At 53.7% G+C, this 20,384-nt stretch overlaps 1 protein-coding gene across 3 annotated transcripts in view; it reads left to right on the top strand.

Moving 5' to 3' along the window:
• PLXNA2 (plexin A2) overlaps positions 1–20,384 on the top strand; it is a 137,927-nt gene that overhangs the window by 74,393 nt on the left and 43,150 nt on the right. For all 3 annotated transcript variants that reach the window (XM_085044352.1, XM_085044353.1, XM_085044354.1), the window contains exons 5-9: positions 4,477–4,577; positions 7,913–8,036; positions 8,896–9,049; positions 10,274–10,370; positions 13,430–13,544. In XM_085044352.1, the coding sequence (XP_084900478.1) occupies positions 4,477–4,577; positions 7,913–8,036; positions 8,896–9,049; positions 10,274–10,370; positions 13,430–13,544 (591 nt within the window). The remainder of the gene's footprint in view (positions 1–4,476; positions 4,578–7,912; positions 8,037–8,895; positions 9,050–10,273; positions 10,371–13,429; positions 13,545–20,384) is intronic.

Genomic DNA, 20,384 nt, shown 5'->3' with positions numbered 1-20,384 from the left:
TTTTGGGTGTGGATGAGGTTTTTCCTGCTCTGGAGGCTGTGGGCACATGGAGCTGAAGGTGGCCATGCATCCCTGGCCCCACAAGTCCCAGATGCAGATGGTCTGAGCGAGACAGGAGGCAGAGCTGGTGCTGCCAAGGCACTTTGGAGTGTGACTGTCACACAGAGCTGGCACCAGTGCCAGTCTGAGCAGGGGGTGGATGCCACTGTGGGATCCCAGTTGTTGGGCTGAACCTCCACCCATAGCTGGGAACCAAGGGAGGGTGTGGGATGGGACACCCAGAGCCTGTGCCACCTCCACCCTGCAACCCAGAGTGTCACTGTCACCTGCCAGGGGCAGAGCAGGAGCTGCCAGAGCCAACAGACCGAGCATCCCCTGAAGGATCACGTGCAGCTCGTGCTGGAGATGAAAACCCATTCCCCTCCCGCAGGTTTGCACTGAGCCTGTGCCGCTCCTGGGAGCGGGAATGGGATCTGTGCCTGGCACTTTGTTATTCCAACAAACCCCGCTCAGATGTTCCATATTGATGTGATGATTAACTCGAGCCGTGGTAAACCACAGGAAAGCGTTTGTCTGCAGGAGCCTCTGTGCCAGAACATGAGGCTGCTCCGAGCCCTGCCGGGATGCTGGGCCGGATGGATGGAGGAAACGCTGGCTTGGCGACAATTTTCCTGCTCCAGCAAGCCTCACTTCGGGGTATTTGCTATTTTTTCAGCCTTTCTTGCTTCCCAGAGGAGGCTGTCCTTGCTTTCATCACCTCCCTGAGGAGCCTGGCGCGGCACACGGAGGGAGCCAAGGAGATGGGGATGTTTGGAGAAGATGTGATCCTCACTCCGGAGCTGATCCGCTCCCCTGTGCTCCAGCACAGCTTGTCCTCGTCAGATGTTAATGAGGTTCTCATGGCAGCAAAGCCAAGCCCACTGCAAAGGTTGCCTGGATCAGAGTTGAAGGGGCTCTCTCCGCGTGCATCTGCAGCGCCGTAATTAAATAATCCCTGGTAACCATGGCAACGTTGTCTCCGTGTCCTCTCCCACTCGCTGCTGCTCTGCCAGAACTTCCAGGCGTTGATTTGGTTCTGACAGCCCGGCGGGGGCTCTGGGTGCTGTGGGAGGGGAGGGCTGGTCCTGCAGGAGTGGCACAACTCCCCCTTACCTGCTCTGTGTCTCCCCTAGCACAGGGATTGATGCTGCAGAAGCCATTCCTGCCTTTGGGAGCTCCACAGCATCCTGGGGATGCTCCTCAGTTATTTATGGTTGAAACTCCCCCTTTTCCCTCTTCCCCTGTGCCCTGGCTCTGTCCCATGGATGCATTCCCCACATCCCACTCACCCCTGGTCCTCCCAGGCTCATTCCTGGCATCAGTCTCAGTGTGTCTGAGATCTCCACAAGGCAGGAACAGCAATTTCCAGGTAGGAATTTCCACAGCCTGAGGCAGGCTGCACCCACATGCCTTGCTCAGCATTCCCAGCCCTGCATACTGGGTTTTTTCCTGGCAAAGGTTCCCCAGCATGTTCCTGAATATCCAGGATATTCCACCTGGAGCTCTGCATGGAGGCACAGGGAGGAGGGACAGCGGGAAGAGGAGTCTGTCAAACTTTACAGCCCTCTGAGAAAGCCTGGCTTTATTTTCCCTGTCACCCTGACACGTTAAGGGCTGGGACTGAGGCGTCCTCCTCGCTCCTTCCCACAGTTTTTCACATCTCCTGCCCCAGCACAAAGCGGAGTTTTCTCACGAATAAAGGAAAGAATCAAATCTCACTGGAAAGTTCATCAACTTTGGGCTCCTGCTCAGTGAGTGATAGATGGCTTTAATTACACTGAACTAGTTGGCATCTCTACTCCACTCCCCAAAGTCATTAAAAATAGATTTTCTGTTTGAACTGCAGCCCCCCGAGGGGGCTGTGGGCAGCGTGCCGTGGCTGTGGGATGCTCCAGGGGCTGTCTCCAGCCAGGAGAGGTCACAGGCCTGCACTGGTAGCACGCAAAAGCTGTGGAAACTTTGCTTTGGCTGTTTATTTTAGGCTTTATTCATTCATTTATTTATTTATTTATCTGGAAGTGGTTTCTTGCACTTATTTGCTCCGGGGGCTGGCAGAGATGGGATTCGTGTGTTTTGGAGAGTCTGTATTGATTTTTCTTTGTTTATTTATTTATTTTTATTTTATTTTGCTGCTGTTATGTGTCAGGCAGTCAGGGAAAGCAGTAGTGAGGCTTTGTCATTTAATGGTTGAGCAAGAACAGAGGTCACAGTCGGGTTGGGGGCAGCAGGGCTTTGTCCTCAGGAGCGAGGAGATCCCCAGCAGAGTTGGATCCTTATCCGTTGTCCTTCACACAGATGCTCCTCTGGAGACATTGTTCCAAACCTCTGGGTGATTTTTAAAGAATTATCATGTGCAGAAGCCGCAGCTTCTGAGCAGGAAAAGAAACGAAGCGCTCAACATCAAATCATCTCTAATGAACTCTTATTCACATAATTCCAATCCTCCGTTATTTATAGAGCGCAGCGAGAGCATCCAGCTCCTCACAAACATGAAACGAGCCCTGAGCTGCATTTAAATCACAGGGACAGATCCTGCCAGGTCTCCCTTTGTGATCAGAGCAGGGGATCTGCAGTGCCAGGGGATTTTGGGGCTGTCCTGACCTCCAGGCTGGGCCAGAGCCCAACGTGCTGGGCTGATTTTAGGGGAACCCAGCGACCTCCCTGGGTGCATCCTGTGCTGGCTGGGAATGCTGAGAGCCACGGGATGCTGGTTTGGTTTGGAAAACACAGGTTTGCCTCTGGTTCTCCAGCCAGGAGCTGGATGGCTGCAGCACTGGTCTGAACTGGGAAATGCTGGTGATCACTGGGGTGGATGGGCAGTGTTGGCATCGGGCAGGGGGCAGGAATGAGTCCTGGCTGGGCTGTCCTGAGGGGCTGCACTGTGAACTCCCTGAAGTGCTTTTTGCTCCTTAGAAGGGAGAAGCAAAGCAGGGAAAAACACATCACCTGTGGACACTCGAGGCTCACCCCAGGCACCTCCTGCAGCCAGGAACCAAACCCCAACCCTTCATCTCCACCTGTGAACCCAAATCTCTCCATCCCTAAAGCTCTTCCCATCCCTCGGGGGCAGAATGCACTCCCAGCCCAGCTGGCTCTGACCCTCACACCCCTCATTTCCCAAACCCAGCCCTCCACCCACCCACCTTGGCACAAAACCACCCAGCCCCGCGCCTCCCCGGGCAACCTCTGCTCTCGGAAAAGCTGTCGAGTGGGGCTGAGGAAACAAGAAGAATCTCAGCCCTATTGGTGTCGTCCTCGGAGAGGAACTGGGTTCTCACTGTGTCAACAGCACTTGGCGTGACAGCGGCCGTTGTTTGGGGAGACACTGCTCCTTTCAGAGCGGCTGCTGGGAGCCGGGTGCTGTTTTGACGGACAGAGCCAGAGCCATCCAACAGTTGTTTGAATTCCCAGCCAGTTGCAGGCAGCGCTCCCGGGGCCAGAGAGCCTCAAGGATTAGCTGCGGGATTTGGTGGGAGAAATGGAAGGAGAAACACGGAGTGGTTTGGGCTGGAAGGGAGCTTGAAGAGCATCTGTGTACATCTGGACACCTTCCACCAGACCAGGCTGCTCCAAGGACTGTCCAGCCTGACTTTGGACACCTCCAGGGATAGAGAGTCCACAGCCTCTTGGGAAACCTATTCCAGTGCCTCCCAACTTTATAGGAAGGAATTTCTTCCATGCATTGTGGAGGGAAAGTGCAGGATGTCTGCACAGAGACAAACCCACCCTGCCCGCTGGAGGTGGGAAAGGTTAAACCTGTTAAAAAGGTTAAAAATGTCTTTGTTGGAGCCAAGCAGTGACCTGTGGTTAAAGCTTGGTGTCATTTTGAAGCCTTTGGTGTTTTCAGTGCTGGTAAATAGGTCAGGACTGTGCTGGGAGTGTGAGAGGAGTTTACAGCAGGGTTTGGGGTTGTTCCCACCTGAGCTTCCCTCTCTGGCATCCCTGCCTGGAAGGGACAGGAATCCTCTGAAGGGACAGGAATCCTCTGAAGGGTCAGGCCTGGGGGCCCAAGTGGCTGCTGCTGCTGGAAGGGCTCGAATGGCCAAAGCAGTGAAATACCCACCTAGACTAAACAATCTGCCAAAATCCCAATGATTTATTCCCTGCAGCAGCTCCCCCGGGAGAAGGGTGAGACAGCAAAGTGTAAATCAGGGAGGAGAGGGCTCAGCTCCAGCCCCAGGGGAGCCTCTGGGCAGGGAGGTCGGGGGGTTTGAGGAGCCAGTGCCACCGTGGGAGCCTGGCTGGGGCTCTGTGTGCCCAGGAGCCACCCAAGGGACAGGGTGACCTCATGTCTCAGTCTCCAGCAGTTCCTATTCCTGGATGTTGGAACAAATTCATGTCAGTCCGTGGATTTGCCGTGGTGTTTCATGATTCCAAGGGGTGAAGCAGAGCCTGGGGCTGCTCTGCTTTGGCTGAGTGTGTCTGGTTGCCTTGCAGGTGTCCCGGGTGCCCGTGGAGTCCTGCGAGCAGTACACGACCTGCCAGGAGTGCCTGAGCTCGGGGGATCCTCACTGCGGCTGGTGCTCCCTGCACCACATGTAAGTCCAGCCCTGGCTGTTTCCTGGTGATAAAAGCAGCTTTCAAAGCTTCCCTGTGCCTCCCACGCACAACAAATGGGGCTGAAGTTCCTTCAATCCGTTTTCCTCTCCTTCGGACATTCCCTGCATTGCAGCGTGGATGCCACTGGAGATCCCTGAGCTCCTGGGGAGAGGTGAAGGAAATTAAACTCCTGCTCCAGGAACAGGGGTGGACAGGGTGGTGGGGACACGATGGAAAATCAGGATTTACAAGGGTGGGAATGGAGGCCTGGTGTTCTGCACACTCCTGCTGGTATTCTGCACTCCTCTGGGTGTTTTGTGCACTTCTGGTGTTCTGCACACTCCTCCTGCTGTTTTGCACACTCCTGCTGTTCTGCACACTCCTCCTGCTGTTTTGCACACTCCTCCTGCTGTTTTGCACACTCCTCCTGCTGTTTTGCACACTCCTCCTGCTGTTTTGCACACTCCTCCTGCTGTTTTGCACACTCCTGCTTGCCCAGGCTGCAAACCCCAAGCAATGTGGAATTTTCCAAGGCAGCAGCAGATGCTGTAAATGGGGCTTTGCTCCCAGCGAGGTTACTGCGCCCTTTTACATGCCCCAGGCAGGGAGATTTAAATCCTGCAAGGGGAGGTCAGGGATCCCTGCTCCAGCCCTTCCCAGGGGGATCCAGCAGCAGGCTCAGAGCTGGCAGCCCCCCACTCACACATCCCCAGGCACAAAGCACTCAGGGTGCCTTTTTTTCCAGGGGAACTCCAGGAAATTCTCTCTGCATTCAGGAGGTGTCTGTGTCCTTCCTCTCTCTGCCCTGCCATAACAACGAGCACTTCCTAGGGCGGAAGGGAGACCACCAGGCTGGGGGAGGAGGGGAGAGGCTGGAGCAGGGAATAGAAATCCCTCCGGCCCCGTGCCAGCGCAGAGCAGCCCCGAGAGAGGCACGGAGAGCGTGGAAAAGGGGGAGGCACCGTTCAGGGACCCACACAGCAGCCTTGGCCACTTGCCTGGGGAGCAGGTGCTGGAGGGGAGCAGGAACTGCAGGCTCCTTCGCAAATCCGGCCTGGATTCGGGGCTTTGGGGTGCAGAGCAGCCCCACGGCAGGGTGGGTTTATGGTCAGCCTCGGGGAGGTGCAGGAGAAGCAGCTCAGCCCCTGAGCATCCCTCACAGAGAGGGGCTGGGGGTACCAGCGGAGCTCTGAGCATCCCACAGCAGCACCCACGGCTCTCTGGACATCCTTTCAGCTTTTTCCTTTCCAAATGAGCCTGTCCAGCCCTACAGCTGAGCCACCCTTTGTGCAGTGGTGTCCGAAAGTCTTCACTGTCTCAGCTCCTTTGTCAGAAGGGAATTCTTTCCATCCCTTTTGCCCTGTCCTCAGGGCAGCCACCCCATGTGCCCTTCCAGGGGTTGGGACAGCAGGGTGGGGAGGGATGCTGAGCTCAGGACCTGTGCTGGGGGTTTTTGGTGCTGCTCCTGCTGCAGCTCCTCTGCCAGGATCACCAAACACTTCCCTCATGCTAATGAGCTGGATCTGCACAAGCCACCTGGGAAGCAGGTAAAGGTTGTTATCTTCATTTTGCAGAGACAAAACCCTCAATGACAAGAGGAGAGAGAAGTGTCATTTCCCCTGCCCTTTTGGCCATGACATTTCAGCATTAACCTATTCCCAACAAGGCTTCCTCCCCTGATGGGATTTCTCAATTCTCCCTTCAAGCACTTTGGAGCCATGATCATTTTTTAGCTTTTTTTTTTTTTTTAAAGCTGTAAATAATTGAGTTTCTCTTGCTGCTCCTTGAAGCCTCTGTCATCGTTGTTGGGAGGCCCCAAGTGCTGGAGTGTTTGTATTTAATTTGTCATCTCTCCCCCTTCATTCTCACCCATTCCTGCTTCCAGCTGCTCCAGCTGCTCCGTGGAAGGCGCTGGGTCAGGGGGTGATGCTCACACTGTGTTTAGGGATGGCTGAAAGGGTGAGGGGCAGAGGAGGAGGTGATTTACTCACCCCCTGCATGGAGAGAGGGATCCTTTGCTCTCCCACGAGCAGTGAGAGCTCTCTGGGAGTGATCAGAGCTTCCAGGAGGTTGTTAAAGGATCTCTCCAGCCCAGTGGGATCTGAAGGCTGCAAGACTCCCCTGTGCTGCTCCCTGCAAGTGTGTTATTGTCTCCAGGCCTATTTATCTCTGTTAGGGCTGTTGCCATAAATAGTATGATAAAAAAGAGCCATTCCAGCGAGTCAATGAGATAAAGGCTCCAGTCAAGAGCTCACTTTAGGGCTATCTTAGAGATTCACTTAAACCTCGATATTTCTTCCTTTGGCACCATTCATATTTAGCTCCATTATGCTCCAGAGGAGAAGGTGCAAAAGGGAGAGGGTGAGGAGAGCAGCACCAGCGTTTGTTGGGATCATGGGGGTGGCTTGGAAAGGGAAAGTGGAAACTTCACTCCCCTGAATCCAAAGCAAGCAGCCTCACTCCCACTGTTCCATAGAATCCCACAATGGTTTGGGTTCGAAGGGACCTTAAAGGCAAATTTGTCATCTGCGCCCATGGAGGGATTAGAAGAAAAGGATTTTCCCCAAATGACATAAAACAGGAACTCCTGGAGGGATGCCAGAGCTGCAGCCTGGTTTGAAACACCAACAGCTCTCCCTTGGTTCCCAGCGGGTTCCCTGCTGGATTTCCCTCACTCCAAGGACACCTGCAAGACAAAACAGGGATAAGGAGCCCTGCTGGGGCACAGGGAATGCTAGGAACAATCCCACTCACCCTGGCACGCTCGGAGGATGTGTTCCTGCTGCTGGGAATGGGAACAGGCTGGGAGCTGCAGGCATGGACAGCAGCCAAACACCACTGGCAGCAGCTGGAAGCTCCCAAAGCTGGCCAAGTCTCACCCTCAGCTCCAGGAGGAGATGATTAGTGAGCTTTGGTTTTAATTAGGACAGAGGCATCATCTTCTTGCTGCCTCTTATTGCTTCCTGGCTTAGCTTGTGTGCAGATGATGAGTTCAGGGCTCATCCCACACCCCCAGCACCACCAGCTCTGGGTTGTGTCCCAGTGCAGGAATTCCTCACAGGATACTCGCTATTTGTCATTTTGCTGAGCACAGAATATTTTCCAGCACCCTTTGCTCCTAATGTGGTACCCAACAGCTGCTCCCTGTGCAGAGCATCACCACGTCCTGCTGTGGGACATCTCCCTGGGGGTTTGGGTGTTTGCTGTGCTCTGGGTGGTGTTTGCTGTACTCTGGGTGGTGTTTGCTGTGCTCTGGGTGGTGTTTTCTCTGCTCTGGGTGGTGTTTCTGTGCTCTGGGTGGTGTTTCAGCACTCTGAATGCTCCCGTGTGGCAGGTGCTCCCCGAGGGACAGCTGTGAGCGGGCAGAGGAGCCGTTCCGCTTCGCAGGGAGCATCAGTCAGTGCCTGAGTGTCACCGTGCAGCCCAGCAGCATCTCTGTGTCTGAGCACAGCGTCCCGGTGAGTGGGGCAGGGACAGGGACAGGGACAGGGGGGACACAACACTGCCAGCCTTTCTCCCTCCCCTCTGGCACAAATGTTTTCTCATGAAGTCACGGAGGGCCTGGGGAGCCAAGGGGTCACCCGAGCTGGGGAAGGAGCCAGAGGGGGTGGCAGAAACAAATTCCCCTTGCCCTGCTGCCTCAGCTCACATTTCCCTCGGTCTGGTTTCTGGAGCTGCTGAAAGGAAAGGCTTTGTTTCCCAAAAAGCTGCTCTGTGAGCTGAGCTCAGGCCTGGCTCTCCGAAGCCTCCCAGCTGTTGCTGCCAGAGCCCCCCAGCCCCCCACAGCAGCTGGTCCTGCTGCTGTCCCTTCCCACGCTGGACCCCAAAACTCATGTCAGAATGGGGTGGGGAGAGGGGGCTCAGCCCTGCAGGCACTGCTTTGCCATGGGGACTGGTGAGGGGTCACTGGGGACATGTTCCAGCCAGGCCAGGGCAGTGGGGTCTGTCCTGTCCATGCAGAGGAGAGGGAGGTGGTGTGAGCTGAGGGGTTTGGGGACAGTCACTCTTGGGGTCCTGGCACTGTCACTGGGGGTGGCAAAGCTTCTGGAGAGCAACCAGGGCACAAAAATCTGCCAGTGCCACCCCTCCTGACCTGCAGCGCCCCAAGGCTCAGCGAGGTGGGTTTGTATCCATGAGGAACCACATCCTTGCCTTCCTTTCTCCTTCTCCCTCCCTCATGAAAGGGCAGCTGACCACCCCCTGTGGGCACCTGGGTGATTTCAGGGAGTCATTCTGAAAGGGGAAAGAGCAGGGACTGGAAATTTGGGCAATTTGGGCAGCTCATAGCTCACAGCTCTGCTTTGCTCCCTGCTGCAGCTCAGCCTGTGGGTGAGCGACGCCCCAGACCTGAGCGCCGGCGTCAGCTGCCTCTTCGGGAACCTGAGCGAGGTGGAGGGGCAGGTTTCGGGCAGCCAGGTGGTCTGTGTGTCACCAGCAGCCAGAGATGTCCCTGCCATCCCCGTGGATCAAGGTAAGCAATGGCTCCTGGGCGGTGACAGCGTCAGACAGTGCAGGGAAGGTTTGGGAGTATCGCTGAGTGGAGCAGAGCCTTTGGGGCTGCTGACTGAGAAATTCATGCTCCTGTCAAAGCCTATTGAACCCGGGGAGCTTCATCCTCAGGAAATGCATCCCACGCAGGGAAGGATGGGCTGGCAGCAGGCAGCAGTGAGTGCTGCCCTGTCCTCACTCCCTCCTGAGCTGCCAGACAGCTCCCAGAGCAGGACAGAGCCGTCTGTCCCCTCCAGGGTGGCTCAGGGGTCGCCAGGAGCTCTCAGCCCTGCCAGACTGGGTCAGTCTGAGAAGCAGGGATCTCCCCTAGGCCTGGCTAAGCACCCACGAGGAGTTTCAGCAGTTTCTGTTTCAGTGCTGATCCTTGGGTTGGCTCCTCATTAATGTCACCACTGTCATATTTTCTCTTCCCGTAACCAAAACGCCACTTGCTTGGAGCTCATTTTCCTCTTGGCATCCTTCCAGGTGTCCACAGTGCTTCCCTGCTGATGTCTTTGTATTTCTGAGGCATTTTATGGAGCCTGAGACTCGGGAACACTGGGGGAGCCCAGAGCCCCATGGTAGCAGGGCCAGGAAAGGCTTCCCTCAGCAGCTCCAAAAGAGCAATCTGCTCTTAATTAACCCAGAGCTGAGGCTCCTGAAGAGTTCCCCTGGTGCTTCTCTTGTTTCCAGCAGTGTCTCCTGCTCTAGGAGATGATTCTGGGAGATGATGCCCAGAGAAGCTGTGGATCCTAATCCCTGGAAGTGTTCAAGGATGGGGTTGGATGGGGTTTGGAGCAACCTGGGATGGTGGAAGGTGTCCCTGCCCATGCAGGGGGCTGGAATGAGATTATCTTTTCCTTCTAACTCAAACTCTTCTGTGATTCCACGATCCCAGTCCTGGAGCCAGAATCTTCAGGGAGCAGGGCGAGATTCCAAACCATTCCAAGGCAGCATTTCCCCATGTCTCTGATACATTTTGCCATCAGGGCTGGTGTTTGGAGGCACTGCTGCACACAGACACCCCGGGGTGCTCAAGACAGGGTCTGGCTGGGGATCCTGGTGCTGGGGGAGCAGGGAGATGGAAAACCCTGAGTTTCCCTAGCAGCAGGTGAGGAGCAGATCCTCCCATGCCTGCTGCTGCTCCTGGCATTCCCCTGGCAGGAATGACGGGCAGGAATGACTCTGCTCTGCTCTGTGTCCCCAGACTGGTTCGGCGTTGTGCTGCAGCTGAAGTCCCGGGAGACAGGCAGGACCTTCGTCAGCACCGAGTTCAAGTTCTACAACTGCAGTGCCCACCAGCTGTGAGTGCTCCCTCCCCGCCCCGAGCAGAGCCAAAAAACAGCCCCAAAGCTTTGGGGAATGGGTTTTGGGAGGGTTGGCACAGTGCCTGAGTGACACACACGCCGGGTGGGACAAGCAGAGCCAGCAGCCGGGTCTGCTCTGAGCTCCGAGCGCCTTGGGAGGAGCAGGTGGAGCGAGCAGGGAGCAACCTTAACCTGCTGGTGCCCCCAAGCTGCGCGATCCCGCAACTGAGAACTGACACGGGAAGGGATGGGCAGGGAACGGGGAAGCAGAGCAGAAGGGCTGGGGAGAGGGGATGAATGTGGGGAGAGAGGATAAATGTAGGGGGAGGTGATGTGGGCAGAGGGGTGGGATGCAGGCAGAGGGAGGTGGGATGTGGGCAGAGGAGGAGGGGAATGTGGGCAGTGGGAGATGAGCTGCAGGCAGGGGAAGGTGGGAGGTGGGATGAGGAAGTTGGGATGTGGGATGGGGATATGGGATGCAGGCAGGGCTGCAGCCCAGGCACATGGGAGGCCCAGAGGAGGCTCCATGGAGGGCTCAGTGCTGCGAGGATGGAATCACATCCCCCCGGGCACTGGAAGGCAGCAGGCAGCTGGCTGGCCTTAAAAACACATCCACAGACCTGCAGCATGTATGGATTTCTCTCTGGAAACAAAGCGAGCTCCAGCACTGTGGGCAGGAGCTGCCAGCAGCTGGGTGGGATGGCAGGGCTGGGAGCATCTCCTGGGCAGGGGCAGCTGCTGGAGCCACCAAGGGCCACCACAAGGTCACTCCCAGCCTTTCTGTGCTGCCTTTGAAGCTCCAGGGCCTTTCCTGCTGCGCTTGGAACAGGGTTTATGTGTTTGTGTGCTCGTGGGCTTGGCTGGCCTCTGGTTTTTCTAGGCACACATTCATTTTTAATTTGGTTGTAAACCACAGCACAGAGCAGAGGTGCTGGGATGACAGGGAATCCTTCAGTCCCTCCGTGCTGCCTGTGGGATCCAAATCCATAATCCCAATGATTCCTGCTGCTGTCCTGCTGTCCCTCATGCCCAGCTGTGCCCTCAGATCCTTGTCCCTCAGTCAGGCCGTGCAGCACCAGCACCACCCTCCAGTCTCCTCTGCCTTCTCCTGGTGTGGGATTTGCATGAGGAATGGCATTCCAGGGACCCCTATTTTCATGGAGGAGCCAGGGTTTGGATCAGGAGAGGCAATCCATCCTTCCTAACCTGTCACTTGGCTTCACGTGGCCGTGCCCTCCTCCTGTTTGTATCTGGAGATAAAGTGCTTGCAGGGTGGTAAATTCTGCAGCACTTACATCACTCTGGACTCGTTATCTGAGAGTTCAGCCAGGGCACAGCCAGCCTGGCAGGGATGAATCACAGCATGCAAAAAGGAGGCAGAATTCAGGGCTCAGCCAGCAGGGAGGAGAGATCTATTGATCCTGAGGCTCTTTGCTGCAGTGCTGGGGTGCCTGGAGAGCAGCTGAGCCCTTTAGGGATGTGTGATGCACTCACCCCTGGGAGGTGACCCAGGGAGAGAGGGACAGGAGGGGGTTGGGAATGGATGAGAATGTGCTGCTTTTGCAGCCTGGTCCTGGGAAGCCTCCTGTGATGCTCTGGCCCCAAGGGCTGGGGTGGTTCAGGGCTCAGGGACACAAATTCTGTGTCCCCAGGGAGCTGCAGGTGGGACAGGAAACCTTCCCTGTTAAGTGTCTTTTAGTAAGGAGCTGATGAGGTGGAGAAAGAAGCAAGAGAAACACAGTGGTCCTTAAAAAAGCTGGATTGGGATGGAAGAACCAAGGTGGTGAGCTGGTGTAAGCCTGGGAGCTGTGAATCCCTCTGGGAGCTCCCTGTCCTGCTGCCAGGCCTGGGGAGAGCTGGAGGCAGCAGGCAGGAAACCACAGAAACCACAGAATGGGGAGAGGTTAAAAACCAAACCAAACCACCTCAAATCCTCCCCTCTCTGAGGGGAAACTGGGAGCTCCAGCAGCCCCTGATGGGAATGCTGGAGGCCAGGCCAGGTGAGGGCAGGTGAAGAGCTACAGACCCAGGGGAAGACAGAAATGGGTCAAACAAATGAGTAATTAAATACGCTCGCAGCACTTGGTGCTCTCCCCAGATCTGCATGATTACAATAAGCTCCCTTGGCTATTAAGGTCACCAGGAATGCATCAGAAGGAAAACACAATTGAGTTATTAAAACTCATTGTGGTGGCAGCAGCTCCCCAGAGCTGGCAGCGCTCTGTCCCTGTGCCCAGCTGGAGAGCTGCTCTCCTCCTCCTCCAGAGCTTCGTGCCTAAGGCCACACTGCCACTTCCCTGGTGACATTTGTCTGCCTGCCCTGGGCTGCCTCCAGCACATCCCGGGGCACTTCCCTCTCCAGGCAGCCCCACAGTGCCTGCAGCCACAGGTTCTGGCATGGGACTGAATCCATGGGCACAGCTGATCCTTGTGCCACCGAGAGCTGCCACGTGGCACCAGGGGTGGCCTCGGAGATGGAGGAGGTGGCAACTGCCAGGATCAGCAGCTGTCACAGCTCGTGCCTCTCTGTGGGGAACAAAACCCACCCAGGCACTCTGCTGGCAGCTGGGTCCCCTGGGGCTGAAAAGGGGCTGTGTTCCTTCAAAAACATTTCATAAACACTAATTTTTTTTCCCAACATGAATCAAAAGCATTTGCAGGCTCTCTGCCCTCCAAGGCCAGGAAGAAGTGTTGCCGCTGACTTGAAGCATTCCTGACTTGTAAAACAACTGATCCCATTTTTGCCAGGCTTGCCTCCTTTCCCACTTTCTAGAAACTAAAAACACAAGCCTGGTGCTGTGCAGTGCCATCTATTCTACACCAATCCAATGACGTGCCATAAATCCCAGCTCGTGTTTTATTGCAGAATAAATTACAAGGCTGCCCAAAGTCTGGTTTTTGAGTGTGTGTGTGTGAGTGTGTGTGTTTTCCCAAACCCCTTTCTTACTTTTGCCATATCAAAACACCCCCACTAAAGAAATTATTTCCCCAGGAAGCCTGGATTTCTGGCAAGGCCTGAAGATGGCCTGGAGGGCTAAGATCTCCTCTCTCCCCAGGTGCCTGTCCTGCGTGAACAGCGCCTTCCGCTGCCACTGGTGCAAGTACCGCAACCTGTGCACCCACGACCCCACCACCTGCTCCTTCCAGGAGGGACGGATCAACGTCTCCGAGGTACCAGACTGAGCTTCAGCCCTTTAGCCTTGACTTTTCTGTGCCATGAGTAGCACAGGCAATGCTTTTGGGAGGTTTTTCAGCTCCCCGTGGGTCTGTTTGGTGTCAAAAAGGGGAAATGTAGCTTGAAAGGAGAAAGTGTTAGTGTCACCAGAGTGCTGTTCCTGACCTGAACACCAGAGCTGATCCCACCCTGCTGTGAGGGAACGCCCAGGTTCCTTAATTACAATAATTACTTTCCCTCAGGGGTCCCAAGGACTCCTCAAACACATTTCAGCAGCTCTGCTCTGCAGCCCTGGTGTGGAGGGTTTGCTTTGTCCCAGGGCCAGCAGCAGCTCTGGGTGAGGCTGGTCAGTGTTGGCAGGGCTGGGATTTATGGCAGGAGCTGACTGTGGACTGGTGAGGAAGGGAATTACCAAAGTGCACAGCCCCAGATTTTGGAAAAAGGGGTTGGTTTGGGTTCCAGCGCTGTGGACCTGGAGCCATCGCTCTTAGCAGCTCATAAAAGGTGTGGGGCTCCAATCCAAAAATGCTTTTAACACTTGGAAAAGGCACAGCCTGGAAATGGCTCTGCCAGCTCTCCTGTGGGTCCCAGGGCAGAGGGATCCATGGAGGAAAGGGCTTTGTTAGCACAAATTCCTGATTGAACATTGCCAGGAGCCCTCAGTCTGGGGGTTCTGCACCCTTAGTCCTGCCTGATCCCCCTGCCTGCTTCATGGTCATGAGCTCCTGATGCTGCCAGGATCCTGGGCTTTGCCCTCACTGCTCCTTTGTAGGACCTGAAATGAGTGCAGATCCTAAAGCTGTGAGGGGAAAATGGTTTGAAAGATACTTTGGAAATCCTGAGAGTCTTGGAAAGTGGGAAAGGCAGCAGTGAGGATATCTAAAAATATGAGAAAAAGAAAGGAGGAAAAGGTTTGCCAGCATCCAGACAAATCCTTATCAGTGAGTGATGGAGATTGAGAAAAACAGAAAAGATCAGTCAGTGGAGTAAACCCTGAGTTGTTAAGAGGAAGTGGCCAAAGCTGCCAAGCTGATGCTAAAGCAGGAGTAAACTCCACTCCTGTGTCTCCCTGGCTAAAATGCTGCTGTACAGGGCAGGAAACATTTCTGAGCTGCCTGGGCAAGGCCATGGTGGGAATCTCCAAATCCAGGGATGGGCAGTAGGACTGGGATAGGAATGGATGCCCAGCGAGAAGATCCACCCAGGAACAAACCAAAACCTTTCTCAGTCCAGTTCCAAGTCAAGAAACTTCTTTTCACCATATCAAGAGAAATCAAAACCCTTTGCTTCTCCTCTGGAGTGATGGGGAGGTTTCTCCTTCCCACTCAAAGCTTCCCTGTCCTCCCACATTTGGAGTTCTCTGTTCTCTGGGTCTCCAACCCCAGGATCTCAGAAGTGTTTGACAAGTCTCTGCCAAAGTAGGACAATCCCATTATCTCTGAGTTCCTCCTGGAGCACCCAGGCCTTGCCTGAGATCACAGAGGGAGGGAGTGGAGGAGTTGGTGTCTCTGGAGGTTCCTGCTGGGATCACAGTGCTGTCATTTCTCCAAAGAACTTCCCCTGGTGTCTTCATCTTGCAGAGGTTGTTTCTCACCAGGGGATATTTTGGGATATCTCACACCATCCTGGTGGTTATTTTTGATAGCAATACAGGTGGTTCACTGTCCATCATTTGTCCTCCTCTGAGCACAGGAAAAACCACCCCAAATAAATTTGTCTGCTGATTTAAGACCAATGAATTTCCTCTTCACGCCCAGCACAGTGATAGAGCCTTTACCACAGGCACTTCACTACCACAGAAATAAGCAAAAGCCTCATGAAGAGTTTCCTCTCCTCAACCAATTCAGATCACAATGTTCTCATTGTGTCATGGCCTGATGTATTAGGAAATTGTTTGTGCTTACCCTGGCTCCCTCCCCAGCAGAGCCAGTGGTGTTTGGAGCAGTGATCTCTGTGTCTGTGCCCTACTTTCAGTCCCCTGTGCCTCTCCTTACGTAAGGTTTACACACGTGTTCACACGGGCCTGGAAATTTGCTCGCATCTTTATATTTAATTTAAGGGAAAATATCTTGAATATTCCCTTTTACTCCTGGCCCATCAGAATTTGTGTCCCCGTGGGATTGGATGTGTAACGAGTTCCCTTTGATGCTCCCAGGAGTTGTCTGTCTGGAGGAGGAACAGGAGCTCAAAGCCTCAGCCACTTCACGAGGAGATGGGGGAGAGAAATCCCTTGATGAGCTGTGTCCTTGCTCCTTGCAGTCTCCTGGCTCTGCTGGCCGAGCTAAATGCTGCTTTTTCGCCCTGCCTTCCATGAAAATACAACCAACAGAGCTTTTCTCATCCCTCACTTGCCCTGTCAACAGGAATTGTTTGCTCAGATCCTAGGGCAGAGCTTGGGGACAGATTTTGGGGGTGGGTGGGTGCTTTTGGAAAAGTGGGAATGTGAAATGCTTGGTTTGGGGTCACTGGTCAATGCATACAGAGCCTTTGTAGCACAGGGATCTCACAGGACAGAGCTGGCTGCTCCTCATCTCCTCCATCTCATGGGAATTTCTGACATGGGGAGACCCCAGCTCTTCTCAGGTCTCCATTTCCAGGTGGCCAATTCTTTAGGAGTTAATAATTGGATAAGCAATTTTTTTCCTATCCTTTTCTTGGCCAGAGTCTTCATTAGTCAGCAGAAGGTGCCTGCTCAGACCTTGTTCCCATGAAATCAGAGATTCTCCAAGACTGATTGTCCCACTTTACCAAATTCCAGATCAGGCCAATGATGTGATTTTAAGGTGTCTGATGTGGTTGGGTTTGTGTGTGTTTGAGGCTTTTCAGATGTCTCTCTCTAAATGTTTGAAACTTCCAGAGGAGGAGGAATGTGGATACATAAACACATCCTCACAGCCATCCCAGGGAGGGCTAGAACCAAATAAATCCTCTTAGCTGCCCAGAATGTAGGAACCCATCCTTCTTTGATGTCCAGTGGGTGCTGATAATGCCATTTGCACAGCAGGGATGCTGATGTGGGGACAGAGCCTTTCGGATTTGGGGAGTTCAGTGCTGAGCCAGGCTCCAGCTCTGACTCCTTGAAATTCCCACTGATTCCAGAGCAACACCTTTGCCCCTGGCAGTGCCCTGAGTGCTGCTCGATGTGCCTGGAAGGAAGCTAAACAAAACCAACCCATGCTGGTGCCTGCCTGACAATCCCCACCGTGCAGGGGCTGTGATGTGCAGGAGGTGACAGAGCCACATCTCAGGCCACCAAAGCCAACCAATGACTTTGCTGGGTCACACCTGACTTTGGGGAGATGGCTGTGCCTGAAATAGGAACAAAAAGCCCTGTTTCAGCAAAATTACCTCATCTCTGAGCTGTGGCAGTGCTTTTTTCATCCGTGGTGTGGCTGTTGGGTGTTCGGAGGGAAGGATCTGCACAGGGAAGAGCTGCAGGGAGCAGAAGGAGATGTTCCTGCCTGAAACCTGTGCAAGAAAACTGCTCCTGTCCTCACCTCTGGCACACAAAGGGTTGTTTACAGCAGGGAAATATTCCCTCCAGCCTTTCCATGGCCATAAATATCCCCCTGCCTCCCAAATTAATGGAGAAGACCCAGGTTACAGCACGTGCACGGCGCTCAGGACTAATGGTGTGGGGAAGGAATTCACCAGGGTTGGCTCCAGCTGCCTTCCTTTCATGTCTGGTTTCTAAGGAACAGGGTCTGCTCTCCTTTCCAGTGGCATAAATGAAGGATAATGTGTTTCCATGAGTGACAGGGACTGTAATTTATATCATTGGGAACACAACTGTGAACCAGGGGTTTACATTCACGTGCCAGATTGGGTTATGTTTGTAACTTTAAAATACGTGGAGCAAGTTAACATTTGCGGAGAGTTTGTGGGGTTTTTTGTTTGGTTTTTCTTGAAGATGAAAAGTACAAAAACAGTCTATTTTCTGCCATTTGGGCTAAATCCCGGAGTCAGAAGAATTGCCTGCCATTTCTAGGCAATTTTTTCCCAAATAAGAGCAAGGAGGTTTGACCTACTAAAACTGCTCGGTTAAACACAAATAATAACCATGGGTGCTCTGTTCTGCTCCAGAGACAGCTGCAGAACGCGGGTCTTTAAGGTATTTATAGACCTTGGAGTCTTTGAGGCTAAAAAGTGTTGGAGAAGCATAAAATGTCTTTGTAAATTGTGTGTGCTGATACTTCACAGGCAGAATATTCCCCGAGAGTCTGTGCCACTCAGGCACCGAGCCTTGTCTTGCTGCAGCAGATCTGATCCGTGTTTATTCTGGCGCAGGGAAGTCAAGGAGGATAATGAGAGGATTCTGCGTGTTTGTTTAGCGAGGGGAGGCAATAATGGCCTTCCTAACTCGCTGCAGGATTTACTTCTCATGAATTAAAAAACAAAGTAAACTGATTATGGGACAAATTGTGTATTCCACGGCTGGCTGCAGGCTCCCTTGTATTCTGGGGAGGAAATGCAGAATGGGGCACTCAGGCTGAGCAGGGCTGGGGCTGCAAACCTTTCCCAGTTCAGCAGGAAATTCCTCTAAAGGGAATCTGCATGGGCAGAGGCATTGCTGAAGCTGATGGTAGATCCCTAATGAAATAATTTGTCTGAACGCTGGCTTTTCAACCAGGGAGCAGGTGGGAGAGGTGTGGAGGGACAAACCACCCTGCCAGGCTGCTTTCCTGCAGCAGCACAGAGGGGCTGCCTCTCTTCTGCTCAGGCTGCACTTGCCTTGCTTTCCCCACAATCCCAGTTGTGATATTTTCCTTCCACTGAAACCAAAGGAATAATTAAAAAAAAAAAAAATCTATTATGTCCCACTCTAATGACAGCAGAACCATTTGTGCTACCAGCATTTTCAGCACCAGAGAGCAGATCTGGGGATGTGAGTTTGTTCCCAGGTCTGGAAAGGCAGGAGCCTTTCTTTAGCAGTCACCTCACGGATGGAGCTGGCCAGGAAGGATAATGGTCCATAACATATTCATTATTTTCAGGACTGTGCGCTGAAGTTCTCCCACTGGTGATGCAAGAGGAGATTTTTTGTTTTCAGTCATAATGGGGTAAAGGATTCTGCGGCTCCAGGTTGCTTTTCCTTCCAAACCATGGGTGTTGCAGAGGGTTGGACCTCTCTGGAGCAGAGCTATTGGTCCTCGATGTGACTTGGAGGTGAAATGCAGAACCTAAAATGCAGCCAGGTATGGGGTGGGAGGTGACACAGGTGTGTGAGGAGAGGAAGGAATTTGTGTGCAGAGTCAGCCTGGAAGAGCTGGATGGAAATGCCATGAATCCAGGGAGTTTGCTGAGGATCCACAGTGCCAAGTTCAGTGGGAACCAGGGAATGCCATTCCCTTCCAGCCCACTCCACTGCAGGAAAGGCCTTCCCTTCCCTCCCCAGCGTGGCTTTCTGGCTGATGGAGTTTGAAATCACTCTTGGCTGTTAATCCGTGAAAGTCCCGGTTAGAAATAAAATAAAATATATATAAGGGAAAGTGCCACTAAAAAGGTTTATGAGGCTGCAGTTTAAGTTAGTGGCTCCTCCAGACCAGGGGAGCATCTGTTTCTCATTTACAGCTTGAGCCAGTGGTGGAACAACTTCCCCTGGCCCTGGCTGGAGCTGCAGGGAGAGCCTGGACTGGGATTTTTCCCCTGGACACCCCAGCAGGATCCTGGGCAGGATGGCTCTCCCTGCACTGCCATCAGAATGATTTCCTTTCATCCCCAGCCTGGGGGGCAAAGGGCTCAGGATGCCAGAGTGGGATTTGGCAGAAGGGAGCTGTCAGGGTGTTTGTTCTAAACTCCTGCTTTAGTTGGGATTAATCATTCAGTGTCAGGTGCTTACAGGTGCTTAGGTACCTTGTTCCATTAGATCAAAGCAAATTAGAGCTGAGCAGAATGTAAATAGTGCTGATGGTCAGAGCCTTTGTCTCGGCATGTTGCAGCTCCTGGTGGGGAAATCGAAGAAAAATTGTATTTCCTGGTGTGTTGGGAAGAGATAATGTTTGGCACGTTGAGATCTTGCAGGAGGGATGTCACACAGTTACCAGGTGCTGATAAGTCATTTTTTGTGGTCCATCTCGGGGTTTCATTTGGACATTCAGTTTGTGCTTTGGGGAACTGGAGATCATCTGTGGAATGGTGCTCCACAGAATCACAGATGGTTTGGATGGGAAGGGAATCTCAAAAACCATCTCATTCCACCCCTTTCCCTGGGCAGGGACACCTTCCACTGTCCCAGGTCACTCCAAACCCTGGCCTTGGATACTCCCAGGGATGACAGAATAGAACTCAATGTGACCTCAGAAATTAACAGCACCTTGGCCTAATTTGACTGAGATAAAGCAGAGCAGAACAGTGCCTGGCGGTGAGAGGGAAGCTCAGCCCATCCTGATCCATCTCACTGCACAGCACCAGGGGTCTGAGGGGTGAAATGGGATTAGGAGAAGCCCCCGTGGCTGGGAGCAGCCTGTCCCCTCCAGAGCAGGGGGCTTGGCAGGGCTGCAGCAGCTGATAAGGGGCTGTGCTCCTCAGGAGAGCAGGGCCAGAGCTTCTGGCTTGGCAGATAAAACCCGTGGGAAGCTCAGAGCGGGGAGGACACCTTGGATTTGTCCCCAGAGAGGGTGATCCTCCTTGTGCAAGTGCAGAGAGGAGATCAGTGCCAGCCCTGGGGCAGAGGAACTGGCACGGGGGGTTCTTTGTCCCTGCAGCTGGACGGGGAAGTGGCAGGTCCTGGGCACTGGGGCTGTGCTGGGACATCAGCCCTGCCACCAGAGCAGGTGACCTGAGACAATGTTTGGGATTATGACCTGGCCACACCTGCAGCTCCACCACCCGCCCAC

This window comes from Lichenostomus cassidix, unplaced genomic scaffold (assembly GCF_008360975.1).
Source record: "Lichenostomus cassidix isolate B80296 unplaced genomic scaffold, HeHo_3.0 unassigened_scaffold_chr26, whole genome shotgun sequence".
NCBI lineage: Eukaryota > Metazoa > Chordata > Aves > Passeriformes > Meliphagidae > Lichenostomus > Lichenostomus cassidix.
The sequence above is the reverse complement of the archived record's forward strand: the minus strand, read 5'-3'. Positions and strand labels throughout refer to the sequence as shown.